Consider the following 15,352-nt stretch of genomic DNA (forward strand, 5'->3'; position numbering starts at 1 on the left):
AACCCATCTGAGGCCAAATTGCCACAATATCTTTTAATTGTCTGAAGGACAGTTCTGTTACTACTCAACATCTGTGCACATTTCTAATGAACATTTGCCACCAGCCTTCACCAGTATTTTCTTGATCTGTCTCCACCAGCTCAGGCATCATCACTGTACTAGTGAAGTTACCTCACACCTGTTACCAGGTCAGAAGAGAACTTCTTGGTGAAGAGTTTGTCAAGGTCTTTTCAAACCCCACATAAACAAGGTCCACAGCATCACACTTTTCCATATGCTTATTGAGACTGTAATATAACACTTTAAATGGAATAAAGAGTAATTACCCTTGTAGAAGTTACTTTTATTCTTTCCCAGCAAGACTTAACCTTCTATATCCTTGAAATTTTTAAGTTTATGGTGAACCATTGAACCAACTTCTTGACATTTCCAAGAAGCCCCTTGGTTCTCATGCTTATCTGCTCAGACTGCCAAATCCACTTTCCCATATTCCTTCTCTCACCCTAAGATCTGTAGGAGAGGCCCTGCTCTGGGAACCCTCCCAGAAGGAGGTAAAGAGGGGGTATATCTGAGTAGGGCCTTCTCCATGGTGATGCCCCAACTGTGGAATGCACTCCCCTGAGAGGTTTGGCTCCAGGTAAAACCCTTTTAATTTACCTGTTATTTTAATGACTGAGGAATTTTAACTTGGTTTTATAATATTTCACAGTTGCATTTTGATTTTGATTATTTTGTTATGATATATGTTGTTTATTTATTGTTCTTAATATTGTAAGCCATCGTGGGATGATTTTCATGTAGGACAGGGTAGAAATATTTCAAATAAATAAATTCTCGTAACAGCTAAAATTCAATTTGGAGTATTTCATGAGGCCTACAGGTGTATACATTGACAGGGGTGTATTAGAGAGTTGGGAATAAATTCTGCTCTTCCCAGTCACCCACACATGCACACACAGCCTGATGATCAGTTCTGGACAACTCAACTGTTTGTACAATCAGGTAAAGAATTTTCTTAGACCTATAAAGGGATTGCTTCCAGTTTACACTGGGATCACAAGATGGAAGGAGTAGAGAATTAAATTCCCCTCCCATATGCAGCTGCTCATGTGCTTCGGAAATTTAGTATGAGCAGAAAGATTCCATTTGGCAAGGGCAGGAAGAATATTGCAAAGGGAATAGCAGAGGTAGGATTAACCTTCCCTTCTCTTCCCATGCACTCTGGTCATAATCCAAACTGGAGTTGTGTACATTAAAACCACAGTAAAAGAAAAATCTCCCATGGGGTTCATGCTTTATACAGCCTCATAGCTCTGCATTCTTTTCTAATGATTCCTTCCCATTTCATGCATGAAAAATAGCACCTGTTTTGAACTTCAACATACCTTACAACCAATTAATCTGTTCTCCTTTAATTGCTAAAAGGCAGTTCCATTGATACTGAACATCCCTGAAGATTTCTAATGAACAAAGGAACTCTACTGCATTGTCAAATATGGCAATATATACAGTGTTATTTAGTCATAGGGATTAATAGAGACAACACTGCTCTGAGGTAGCCTACATTTGTAATCTCAGGGCTCTGCATGAGAATGAGTGGATTTACATGAAGAACAAAGTTTTATCCTTCCACTACACATGGAGGAATTAGGAGTGCTGTTGCTAAACTTGCTTCTCCAAATAGGAAGCACAGCTGATGCTGAAAAACGCAAGAGCCATGAGCCCCAGCCTCCACTTCATGAGTTTCCACAATTGGGTGATTTCATGATCGGTGCCATTGCTTCTCTGTCCTTCATCATTCCTGATGCATTGACCTTCAGTGGAGAACCTGCACTTTCACTGCTTGATGAACTTGTGTGAGGAGTTAATATTTTGTTTTTGCATCCAGTTTGTACATTTGTTCTGCTTGTCTCTAGAATTTATTTTAGTAGATGCAGCTTGTGAACAATAGCTTGGGCAGTAGAGGAAGTTCATATTATTAAAGGCATATGGAAACTGTTATCTGCATGGCCAGAAGGAGGCGTTTTGGTGTGAATTTAAGCTTCTTTACAATAAGTTTACTTCTGCTTGGAACCATTCTGTTATTCTAGAATTTTTGGTTATTTACTCCACCAATTTCTTTCTTACACAAATTTCTTCAGGGTTACCTCTCTTTCATTTATGTCTTCATTATTACCTCTGTTCATTAACCTCTTTTTATTCTGCCAGCTCCTTTGGGAAATGCATAATGCCAGCATTCAGAGTATTGGATCAGCTCTTCAGGGGAAAAAGATTCTCCTGCCCTTCATTTCCACAGCAGCAGCCCCACTAGACCCCCTACTGAATGTCCTGATCCATGCCAGGATGGAAAGAGGGAGAACAGCAAATTTGAACACTGGCTGCATCCCAGGACAAATGTTCCCTGTTACAATTGCAAACAATTGCATTACATGTCTCCCTGTCACTTAGAGGGGTTTATATTGATTGTGGTGTATCCAGTCACACTAATTTTAACTGTTTTCACATACTAAAAAGATATTCCTCCTATCTGGGACTACTATGTGAACAGACAAATGTGTTTTCTAAGCTCCCAAGCTCCATGGACTGAAAATGTCCCCTAAGAGAAAATGCATGGCATGCCCCTGTGCCTCACACCCTGCACAGGATTCACATAAGCCTCTTCATTGGGAAGTTCATGAGACACTGCCAAAAGGGTAATAGCATCATGGCATTATGCACTGATGCACTTCATTTCATTGGAGTCTGGTGATTACTATCTGAGTTGACATTAATAGGATCACATTTTTCAATTCCATAACCACGAGAATGCCAAAGGAATGGTCTGTTTGGAAGATGAATGTGGCTATTGTGTGACTGTGTTAGCTTTGTGTTGGCTATGGAAAGCCAGAGATGAGGTTGAGATGGTGATGGTGATGCAAAAAGCAGTGTGAGCTTCTTACACAATTCTTTGTGAGAAACATTCTAATACAGAAGGTGACTGTGTTGCTTCTAGTATGGTGCCAAAGAATTACCAACATATCCTGGCCTTAACGTTTGCAGTGCAGGAGATCAATGACAACCCCCTCATCTTGCCCAACCTCACCTTGGGCTTCCATATCTATGACAGCTACTTCACGGCCAAGTGGACCTATCAGGCCACCTTGCTACTGATATGTGCAGCAGGGCACTTAATCCCAAACTACAAATGCGGTATCCAGCAACACTTGATAGCCGTCATTGGGGGACTGGACTCCCAAACCTCCCTTCATGTAGCAACTCTCTTGGATATCTACAAGATTCCACAGGTGGGGAGCATGTCTTTAGTTGAATATCAGGAATGGGATTCTTGCATTTTCTTCACATTCACGTTTTTCTTTCATTTGTGCACTTGTGCTTTGGATATGGAGATTTGTACATTGGAGTAATCATATTCTCTCTCTTCACTGAATGAGTGACAACATTGAAGGTGAAGCAAACTATGTGGGGAGAACGGGATTTCTTTTGGGACTCCATTCATTTACCTGGGCATGGATCTGTTCTAGGCAGAGGCTCAGACCTCATTCACATAAACATCCTGTTCCATTTAGAAATCCTATGGACACTCTTCATTTTCCTCCCTCCTCATTCCTGCCTTCCCTAGGAAGGGCAGGGTAGGACAGAGCTCTCCATTACTTCCTCCTTGCATTCAGTTTGGCTGACTCACCATTTCAGGAGAAGGCAGAGTGTGTTGGTGATTGAAGTGAGGAGACAGCAGGGTAGAAGGAGTCAGACTGCTTCTGAATATCACATTGGCTCAGAAAATAAGTTTCATCATTTTTAGTGGTTTTGGGGAAATAGGAATTGCAGGGAGGGGGAACTTTGGCCATTTTATGCAGATCTTAGCAGTGGTGTCTAACCTCTTTGGACCCCTGGACACATTTGGGAATTTGAGAAAGTGCTGTGCTGGGAACTCACCAAAAAATTTCTGAGTGGATGGCTCATTTGAAAAATGTCAGTCTTACTTATATTTCTTAAATTGAACCTCATTCAGTAAAAAATGTTGTTCTGCGTCTCTTGGACACTGCAATGTCTCCTTAATAATCAATTGCCCAATTTCTCATGGTCCAATGCAGCAAATACTTCTTTGCAACATATGCTGTTCAAATGCTAGCAGTCACTTTTTCTGTGTGGAGTGCAATTATTACACATTCATACTTTCCACTGAATAATCTTTAATATTCAGTGGATCATTCACTGGTGTTAAATAATTGAAATATTCCATGGAAATTATCATATGGATGAAATGTTATCTCTGGGCACTCTTGATGCTAAAAGATTGACAATACAAAAGGTTGGAGGTGAACCCTCATTTATAAGACAATGACTGAGGTCCATATAATATTTTGACATATGAATAGAAGGAAGTGTATTGACAGAGCCTGCAGATGCATATCTTTGGATATCTGGGACACTTTAATTGAGACCTAAGAACTATTCCTAGGCAGTTGTATGCTTGTCATAAAAGTCCAGGGAACACATGAACAAGGACACACACACACACGCACGAACATAGACACATAGTGGAAAAAATCTTACGATGTCCTATTTTACCATATTGGAGACCCATTTTCAAGCACCATTGGATGTACACCCATGTGCCATTACATCCATGTATTTTACTATGGTTGAAAAGACTGCTGAAGTAATATATGAAAATCTTTTCAAAACATCAAAGTTCCTATAGAAAGGTCCTCATTATTTGGCATTGCTCACTTTCCTTCGTGTATCTCCCTAGTTGATATATGGCTCTGCACCAGTGATGAATCATAAAACCCCAGACCTTTCTTTCTACAATATGACTCCCAGGGAATCCCTCCAGTACGCAGGGATTCTCTCTCTGCTGCTGCATTTCGGGTGGACATGGATTGGAACAATTGTTATGGATAATGACAATGGGGAGCGATTGCTCCAAATGGTAGTCCCACTGTTTTCTGAGGGTGGTGTCTGCTTTGCCTTCATTGAAAAAACCCCTGAACTTGGTCTTGGCAGGGATATGAAAGACATACTTAACAAGGGGGCAAAAATACATGATACCATTGTGGACAGCACAGCCAAGGTATTGATGGTCAATGGAGAATCGTATTCCATGGCATTTTTAAGATTCCTTCCATATCTATCAGAACGAGAACATGTGACAAATGCACCAATTGGTAAAGTGATAATTGTGACAGCTCAGGTGGAGCTCACATCACTTGTTGTTCAAAGGAATTGGAACACAGACTTTTTCCATGGTGCTCTTGCTTTCAAAATTCAGTCCAACCATGTCCTAGGATTTCAGCAATTTCTTAAGGCAAAAACCCCTTCTAGTTCAAAGGGAGATGGTTTTATTAGGTCATTCTGGCAACAGGCTTTCAGCTGTGTTTTCCCAGATCAATTTCTGGACAATGGGAATATGTGCACTGGGGATGAGAAGCTGGAGCGTCTTCCTGCAACTTTTTTTGAAATGAGCTTGACTGGCCACAGCTACAACGTCTACAATGCTGTCCATGTGGTGGCCCATGCCTTGCATGCCTTGTCTTCATCTGGTCTGAAGAGAAAAGGAATGGTGACCAGAGGTGGACAGATGATTCAGAACCAAGCACAGTGGCAGGTAATGCACTGAATAGTCTCATGTGGAGGAGAAATACATCTTTGTAGATAATAAAATATATCAAAATAAAGTAGAGACATTCATTGAATTCATCTTTGAACTAGATGATCACCATTTTTCTAAGCTCTTTCCTTTTCAATCCAGCTCCATCATTTTCTGAAGCTTGTTTCATTTAACAACAGTGCTGGAGATGAGGTTTCTTTTAATGAGAATGGAGAGCTGGTAACTGGATTCGATGTGATCAATTGGATAGTGTCCTCAAACCAATCCTTTCAAAGAGTGAAGGTTGGGAGGATGGATGCCCAGGCTGCTCCAGGCCAAGCATTCACCATCAGCCCAGAAGCAATAACATGGAACAGCTGGTTTAATCAGGTCTGATTCTTGGAGGATTGGCACAATCTACACATTTGAATAACCATCTCAGAAGTGACACGTGCATTTTATTTCATGTGATAGCAATGGACCTAGAAAAATACTTAAGTGGAACTGGATAGCAAAATATGTGATGCAGTGCATGAGACCCAAAAAGCTTCCACTCTGGTTCCTCTGCTGCTGAATTAAGCACATGAAATAGTTGATGAGATAATTTTATCATAAAATTTTATTAATTTGCTGTTGGTTTGAAAATAATAAAATTCATAATAGTATTTTTGGCTCAACTCTGCCTCTTTAAGAAACTAGAGAACATTATGCAATTATAAGCATATGTTCGGACTGGGGTCTAGTCATACTTAGGGGTGTACAATGAAATAAACAAAACTGAAATTAGTTATGATTAATGTCTGGTTAATTTCCACGGGTGTGCTCTAAGAATGACTACGATTTGACCAAGTACATTGTAAAAATGTACCATGTCCAGTTTTCTCTTTTGCAATATGTGTTATTTTATTATTTCTCTCCTCTTTTGGGGATGGATGTTGTTTCATTTATTTTATATAAGGTTTTACCAAAATTAAGAAGCATCAGTATATTTGAGATGCAAAGAACTTACAATTAAAACAATCTGAATGTGGAAGAAATGGAAACTATCATTTTTGTTGAATCCTATGAAGAGATTTTGGTGCATACATCTCAAAAGTCCAAGTGTGAATCCAGCCAGTTCTCAGTTTGCTTCTGATCTGTAATAGCAATTTTGCAGGGATGTGAACTGCATGTTCCTTTTCTTTTTGGCTATGACAGATAAATGACAATTTCATTTAAGTCTAATTTTTGTTAAGAAATTATCAAAGTCTGAATCACAGAGAATATTTATGGTAAAGCATCTCCTGGAGAGGTGGAAACTTACAAAGAGATTGCAGAACTGGAAGAATTCAATTGAATAAATTCCATGATTCTTATTTTCCTCCTCCATTGATGACTTAGGCACAGCCTCTATCTGTGTGCAGTGAGAGCTGCAATCCTGGTTCTAGGAAGAAGGTCAACGAAGAGGAGCCATTTTGCTGCTATGACTGCATCCCATGTCCTGAAGGGATGATTTCAATCAATAAAGGTAGGAATTTGAATACACATCCATGCCAAATATATTTGGTAAAATCAAGAAAGGGTGTTTAAAAGAGCTTTCTTCAGGAATTCAAACATGATCTAATGGAGCAAGTTGGAATCAGGTGGAAGATGCTGGATAGTCAGGGAGATAGGTGTGCGTAAACATGTGGGTGATTGTTTGCCACTGTTGTTTCAAATGACACAACTGCAGTGGATTCTAAATATTCAGAATGGTTGGCTCATTCAAATACTGAACCATACGGTTTAAAAGGTTGCCCTTGAGTACTGCACAGCTTATTCCATTGATGCAAAAACATCATAACTCATGAGTAATGAATAATGCATAATGAAGGCATTCTGGTCACAGGCAGTACATTTCTGTAATCAGAGCCCCAGTATCCTATCTCTATGTTTTAAAAGCAAAATCTTGCTTTAGTTCTGCATCTCCCAACATCCCTTAAATGAAGTCCAGCCTATTTCTGTGCAGGTTTATTCATAAAAAATCCCTTTCAGTTCAATAACACTTGTTCTAAGGTTGAGAATATCTATGATAGTGACCATAAACCCCCAAGACCCTGTTCACTGCATAGAGCATGCTCAGCTGCTTTCATCTGTGAATTAAGTCAGGATCAACTAGGTGTACGGCTGTGCATGGAATGGATACTTGGTCAGAGCTTTAGAATGTATGAGAAAATGCATATATTCATTCTTCTTCAGATATGCCTTTCTGTTATTCATGTGAAGATGAAAAGTACCCAACGAAACACCAGGATTTCTGTATTCCCAAATCAGTAAACTTCTTTTCTTATGAAGAACACTTGGGCATCATTTTGGCAGCTTTTGTTATTCTCCTCTACTTAACCACAGCTCTGGTGCTAGGAATATTTCTGAAGCATCATGAGACTCCCATTGTCAAAGCCAATAACCGGCACCTCACCTACACTCTCCTTGTCTCCCTCCTGCTCTGCTTCCTTTGCGCACTGCTCTTCATCGGCCAGCCACATCAAGTGACGTGTCTCTTGCGACAAACTGCTTTTGGCATCATCTTCTCAGTGGCCATATCTTGTGTGCTCACAAAGACGGTCATGGTGGTTTTGGCCTTCAGAGCCACCAAACCAGGATGCAAGATGAGAAAGTGGATGGGGAAGACACTGGCCAACATCCTCATTTTTTCCTGTTGCCTTCTTCAGGGTGGGATCTGTCTTGCTTGGTTGGCAACTTCTCCTCCTTTTCCAGATATGGACATGCATTCAGTGCCTGAGGAAATCATCCTTGAATGTAATGAGGGATCCATGACGATGTTCTACTGTGTCCTGGGCTATCTGGGCTTCCTGGCAATGGTCAGCTTCATGGTGGCTTTCCTAGCCAGGAAGCTGCCAGACAGTTTCAACGAAGCAAAGTTCATCACTTTCAGCATGCTGGTCTTTTGCAGTGTCTGGTTATCCTTTGTGCCTTCCTATTTGAGCACTAAAGGGAAATACCTGGTGACTGTAGGGATCTTTTCTATCTTAGCCTCCAGTTCTGGCTTGCTGGTTTGCATCTTCTTCCCCAAATGTTACATCATTTTGCTGCAACCTGAGTTGAACAAAAAGGAACATCTAATAAGGAGAACAGCTTGACAAATTTACCTGTCTGCACATTTTGCTGCAGTTTGTAATCTATCTGCATGCCCATTTTTTCTCCCTCCCCCTCCCCCTCCCTCTCCCTCTCCCTCTCCTTTTTTCTTTTGCCAAGGGAAAGTTTTGTGCACATAGTTTTTTTTTAAAGTTTTCATCTTGTGATCTTAACATTTTCCACTTTAGACAAAGCTTCACTGAAGTCAATGGCCTTGCTCTGTATGGAATGTCCTGCAGGTGGACAGAAAAGTGCCCCTCACATGCAAATGAACAATGACGTAGCATGCTCCCTTCATGGAGACTCTCCATTGAGGAATGCTAGTCACTTCCGTATTTCCATGGACTTTGAACAAAGCTCTTTGCTTCAGAAAGCAAAACAAAAGAAGGTCATAACCATCTGTTGTGCCTGACGTCTCGGCCGAGATGTCTAATTGCAAGAAAGAGACAGGAGCTGGCAGTGAGAGTTTGGCAATTAACCAAGGAGACTTATATTTGAGAACCAATGCTCAGACGGCCCAGACACAGCCTGACTCTCTAGCTGCTGAGCAAAAAACCTCTCCTCCACCTCATCCCTTGGCCCCTGAGCACAGAACCCCCCCACAGACCAAGGGGAAAGTGTCTGAGAGAGTAGCTCCCTCTGATTCTAGCTCTGGAATGCCTGAGAAAGAGGCCCACCCACCCCCCATCCCGGCTCCAGACCCTGAAGCTGCTGAACAGGGTTCAGCGAAAGAATTAGCATCCGCCTGAAATAGAAGAGCCTTGACACGACAGAACCAATTACGATGAAGGGACGAGGGTCTGTCACGCTGTCGGGCAGAAAGATGAAACAGGAAGGTTTGATACCACATGCTGCTTTCATAGTGAACTCAGAAAGAAGCAGAAACTGCAGCCGGTAGGAAGCTCGGTAGTGGAGCTTATCAGTTATGTTGTAAATCTTGTAGAATGTAGCAATAAAAGTTTATAGCTGATATACGGCCTGCTGTGTGAGTTAATTGAAACATGAGACCACCTCACGACACCATCTTCTAAGCACTTTGTAAGTGTCAGGAAATCTCAGTTTGCAGAACCAGGAGAATGTAACCTTGAATCCAAACTTAATCCATGTCAGCAGTGTATTGACAGGACAACCAGGTACACCTCTGACAGAGACAACACAACAGCGCTGCAGGGTAGGGAGCATACAGAACCAGTTATGAGTTCCCTGGCCGAAGAATAAAATAAATAAATACTATTAACAGTTAAAATGACGTTTGAATATAAAGGTCTTCGCCTGGCACCGAAAATAACGACGGCGCCAGGCAGACCTCTCTGGGGAGCGCATTCCATTGATTGGGCGCCACCGCAGAGAAAGCCCTCCTCTGAGTACTTACCCTCCTAATTTCCTTCACGGAAGGTTCCGGGAGAAGGGCCTCTCCTGCTGATCTCAGGGGGAAGGCGGGCATATATGGACGTAAGCGCTCCTTCAGGTAACCAGGACCCAAGCCGTTTAGGGCTTTATAGGTCATCACCAACACCTTGAATTGGGCCCAGACTTCAATGGGAAGCCAGTGAAGCTGACGGAGGACTGGAGTCATGTGAACATAACTCCCAGTCCCCGTCAGCAGCCTGATAGCGCTATTTTGAACCAATTGAAGTATCCAGACCATCTTCAAGGGTAGCCCCATGTAGAGCATGTTACAGAAGTCAAGGCAGGAAGTCACCAACGCATGTGTCACTGTCGCCAGGCAGTCGTACTCCAGGTAGGGTCGCAGCTGATGGATCAGCTGAAGCTGAGAGAAAGCGCTCCTCTCCACTGCTGTCACCTGAGCTTCCAATGAAAGCTCTGGGTTGAGGAGCACTCCCAAGCTGCGGACATTGTCCCTAAGAGGGAGTGCAACCCCATGCAGGACTAGGTTCAACTCACCCTCACCGAAGCCCAATCCGCCAACCAACAGGACCTCCGTCTTGTCTGGATTGAGCTTCAGTTTATTGGCCCTCATCCAGCCCATTACCTCTGCCAGGCGCCAGTTCAGCACAGCCACTGCCTCACCCGGATTGGTGGAAAACGAGAGGTAGAGCTGGGTATCATCAGCGTACTGATGATTCCGCAGCCCACACCTCCTGATGACCTCTCCCAGCGGTATCATGTAGATGTTAAACAGCAAGGGGGACAAAATGGACCCTGCGGTACTCCATGGCAAAGCTGCGATGGTGCAGAGCCATAGTCTCCTAGCTCCACCTTCTGGAAACAGTCATTGAGATAGGAGCGGAACCACTGCAAAGCGGTGCCTCCGACCCCCAATTCTGCTAGCCTATCCAGAAGGATACCATGGTCGATGGTATCGAAAGCCGCTAGAGGTCCAGAAGAACCAACAGGGACGCACTCCCCCTGTCCTTCTCCCTGCACAGGTCATCGTAAAGGGCAACCAAGGCAGATTCAGTACCATACCCGGGTCTGAAGTCTGACTGAAATGGGTTCAGATAATCAGTTTCATCCAAGAGTGCTTGGAGTTGTCCTGCCACCACCCGCTCCAACACCTTCCCCAGAAATGGGATGTTGGCCACTGGTCTATAATTAGTGGCCATCTCTGGATCCAGTGACGCTTTCTTCAGGACCGGTTGGACTACCACCTCCTTTAAAGGGGCAGGTACCCAACCCTACCTCAGAGGAGCGTTAACCACTTCCAAGATCCGGATCCCAATCCCATGCTTGGTGTTATTTATTAACCAAGATGGGCAAGGGTCCAATAGGCAAGTGGTGGGATGTGCTCGTACTTGTTCAAGCACCTTGTGCACATCATCAGGCCGCAATAACTGAAATTCATCCATTAATTTTGGACCAGACGGCTGCATTGGTGTCTCCCCAGAAACCTCTGAGTCACTAGTAGAGTCCAGCTCGTGACGAATCTGAGCGATTTTCTACCTGAAATGCTTGGCAAAGTTTTCACAGCAGGCCTTTGAGGGTGGAACCAGATCTTTCTTAGGACCTGGACGAACCAGGCCTTATGCATATCTTCTCAGGTGCAAGCCTTATTGAGTTCAATAGGGATTTGTTTGAATGTATAGAAATAAATACTGTGCTCCTGTACTTTCTGGAGACAGTCTAAGCAATAAGCATTTGCTAGAGTTAGTCAAGGAAAGCAGCTAAAGCAATCTACCTTGTGCTTCAAGGAAAAGAAACAGTGGAAGAACAATGAAAGCAAACGCATGAATTCTTCCTGCAAATTGGCAGAGTTACAGTCCAATTCCATCATCAAAGTTGTTTACTTTTGTTTTGTTTTCTTTCTATTTTTCTTTTATGTCCTATTCTCATCATGGGTCACTTGGTGTTCATCTAAGTGGAAGGGTATTATGACCATAATAATAATGGTAACAATAACGGTACATTTTCCTCAGGAATTCCACAGAGAATCCTTTTGAAAACCGTCATGATTTCCTTTCCCTTTGATTATCAAATTTAATTATTCCTTTAATTATTTAATTGTCAGAAGGAATGTAATTTGTTCTTCTGCTTGGAAGAACTCCAATGGGATTTCAGTGACTACTAGCCAAACTCAGAGCAAAAAGCATGAAAGATGGTGTAAATACCATTTGAAAACCAGTTTAGGAGCAAAGGAGTTTTATACCCCATGGTTCAACTCAGGCCTATCACTGACCAGATTGACTTGCTGAAACCACAAAGACTTTTAAAAGATGGAGTTGTAGATAAAATAGATGCACCTTTGTCTTGAGTGAAGATTTGTACTTGTACCTTAGCATGAAGGTATTGCTAGTGCTGCTGCTGCTACTGTTTCCTCACATTGGATGCAAGACTAGCATGATTAAATGCATGATTTAGGATCCACATCCTCCACTTCGCAAGTACCATCAATCAGGGGATGTCCTTATTGGTGGCATTGTTTCTCAGACCTTTATTGTCTTGAGTCCAATGTCCTTCACTAGAAGACCACCACCAGTAGTATTTGAAGAACTGACGTAAGAACTTTAGTATTTTTCCTTTGGTTGTTTTTAATTCTAAAACCTCAGAAATGTGGTGCAGTAAACTAGGCAGAGGAAGACAATGTAATTAAGGAAGAAAATCTCCATTAAAAAAACACTGCACATTGCATGTAAGCTTGTAAACAGCACTGAAATATTTTAAATTCCTCTTACACTGGTTTCCTCTGCCACCTTCTGTCACACCATGTTTCTCGATGGTTGTTTTGTGGTATACCTCCTAACTGTATATAATCATATATTTCTTTATGCAGCAGTTTGTCATACTAAATATAAATGCAAGATATGGGCACATAGGAAGACATATTTTGAAAATCACAATCCTTTACTTGTCTACTCAGATGTAAGTCCTATGAATTCAATTGGGCTTATGCCTAGGAATTGAGAATAGGATTTCAGCCTAAATTACTTGTTTGGTGTCCAAGGGATAACTTTTAGATTCTTAAAAAAGAAGCAAACAATAAAAATTAAGGAAATTTAGTTTTCATTTCACTTCATCCAATCATGGAGATTCACTTAAATCCCCCTTCTCTAGTACCTCTGATGTTACCAACATTTCTGTAATATCTCTCAAATGAACTAAACGGAATTCTCAAACAAATATGTACAAAAAATGAATTTCAGGTTGCTCAGATAGATTCATCCAATTCTGAGGAGGTAGAAGAAAAAAGTGGGGTAGAGGTTTTGGAAGTTTCAAAGTTATCTAGTGAAGTTTCTGAGAGTGTGAGAACCAGCCCTTCTTGGAAAAAGAGGGAGACTTTGTGGAGCTGGATTGGGAGGGGATGTGTATGCACTGCCTTGATGGTCTGGAAAGACTAGATGAAGCAAGTTGATCAATTAACACACATCCAGAATTTCTGACATATCATCCACAAGTGGCAGGAGTCACCCTGATGGTGGAGTCTGAAGCTCCACTGTAAGAGAGGGAAGGAGGGGAAGTTTCATTTTGGATTCAACTCTTTACATGGGTTAAGACCTGAGTGAGATTCTGAATGCCCTGAAAACTGCTGTTCACCACTGGTCCCCAACCAAGCTGGCTGAGATGGAACAGTGCTGCTAGTAAGCAAAGAGAGATTTGAAGGTTCCAGATGCACTAAGCTAATGGAGACTTACCCAAGAAGACTTTTCCAAAGATTAATTGTTACCGTAGGAGTTTCTACTAAATATTGACTCAGGGGTTATTTCTCATTCAAGCATCAGATGTTGGCACTTTCCTTTGTTGTACACCTTCACAGGTGCAGACGTGCTAAGAATGCCTATCAAATCAATTTCAATTCCATATTGCAATACAGCAAAATGTGGAATAGTCAAAGGGTATTTGTGTGGATACTTCTGCAAGGCGTTGTATTAGGAATATTGTTTTCTGAAGTTGATCACTGAGATTATTTTGTCATCCCACCTTTGTGTAGAACATGTGTGGTATATCCTTCTGATATAGATTGCAACTCTTATTCTAGCATAGTGCCTAAGAAGTAACAGCATATCCTGGCACTGGTATTTGCGGTAAAGGAGATGCAAACCCTTGTCTCTTACCCAATATCACCTTGGGATTCCAGATCTATGACAGCTACTTAAATGCAAAGTGAACTTATCATGTCATAATACAGCTAATATCTGCACTGGAGAACTGTGCTCCCAACTACAAGTGTGGCCTTCAGAATAACCTGATAGCAGTTATTGGTGGACTGGATTCCCAAACCTCCCTTCATGTGGCAATTATCTTGGATATCTATAAAATTCCACAGGTTGGATGTGTGGGTGTGTGTGTGTGTGGGTGGGTGGGTGGTATGGGAAAGTAATTAATTATTTACAAGACTGACAGTTTACTACATAAAACCAAGAAAAAATCAAATAAGCAAGAAAATATTAAATGAAGCTGTTATCAGGAATACCTACATTTTCACAACCAGCAGAACTGCATTGTAATTGCATGCTGTGTGTTTTCAGGGATAAAATGTGTGCACTAAAAGGAATGATTTGGACATCATATTTCATGTGCACGCCATGTCCTTCATGCAAGGAAAAACAGCCTTCATGGTTGATTCAGAAATGAAGCAGAAAATTTATGTGAATAGGGCCCATGAAAATCCTGGACCATCTCTAGGAAGAAAACCCACTTTACAAAGTGCAGCATGATTTGATGAATCTACAGGCAAAGATCACAGGACTAAATGGCTTGAATGCAGTGAAGGCTTGGCTGTGGTGAAGGTGTGCTACTAATCTAATGCAGAAATGTACAAATCAAGAATACTTGGGAGATCATCAGATCTTTGAACCCAGTGTCAGGAACTTAATGCTTGCTATAGAAACAATATCTATCAAAATGTGGTACATCCACACAAAGTAGCAAACTTCTCTCTGTCTTTATAAGATAAAATTTCTTGATCCAACTTTGTGATGGAAGAGTGTAAGAAAAATACAAAGAAAGATATGTGGAAAGAGAATGCAGTTCAATAAGTTCTCCTTGACCTGATACATTCTACAAAATTATTAGCATGTACACTGCTATGTACAAATGCATGAATGTACCTATGTGTATATGCATATGCACATGTGATACATGCTGCCAATCTTCAAATCATAATATTTATTTAGTGTTGTCTCTCAAGTCCCACTCTCAAGTAGACTCCAGTGTAGTTATTCAGCTGCTTCTCACCAGTATCNCCTCAGC

At 41.6% G+C, this 15,352-nt stretch overlaps 1 protein-coding gene across 1 annotated transcript; it reads left to right on the forward strand.

The window, feature by feature from the left end:
* The first annotated feature begins 1,638 nt into the window (after positions 1–1,638).
* Positions 1,639–8,709, forward strand: LOC123016582 (vomeronasal type-2 receptor 26-like). The gene is made up of 5 exons (XM_044417096.1): positions 1,639–1,854; positions 4,754–5,074; positions 5,768–5,980; positions 6,971–7,097; positions 7,808–8,709. The coding sequence occupies exons 1-5, from the start codon at positions 1,639–1,641 to the stop codon at positions 8,707–8,709; spliced, it is 1,779 nt and encodes a 592-aa protein (XP_044273031.1).
* Positions 8,710–15,352: the final 6,643 nt, after the last annotated feature.

Source organism: Varanus komodoensis, unplaced genomic scaffold (genome assembly GCF_004798865.1).
Source record: "Varanus komodoensis strain SLA01 unplaced genomic scaffold, ASM479886v1 scaffold86, whole genome shotgun sequence".
NCBI lineage: Eukaryota > Metazoa > Chordata > Lepidosauria > Squamata > Varanidae > Varanus > Varanus komodoensis.

Excerpts from the sequence above, each read along its gene's own strand:
- LOC123016582 (XM_044417096.1), top strand. The coding sequence starts at position 1,639 with ATGGAGGAATTAGGAGTGCTGTTGCTAAACTTGCTTCTCCAAATAGGA. Across the intron at positions 1,855-4,753 it reads TTTCACTGCTTGATGAACTT|TTGATATATGGCTCTGCACC; the intron begins GTGTGAGGAGTT and ends GTATCTCCCTAG. Across the intron at positions 5,075-5,767 it reads TTGTGGACAGCACAGCCAAG|AAGCTTGTTTCATTTAACAA; the intron begins GTATTGATGGTC and ends CATCATTTTCTG.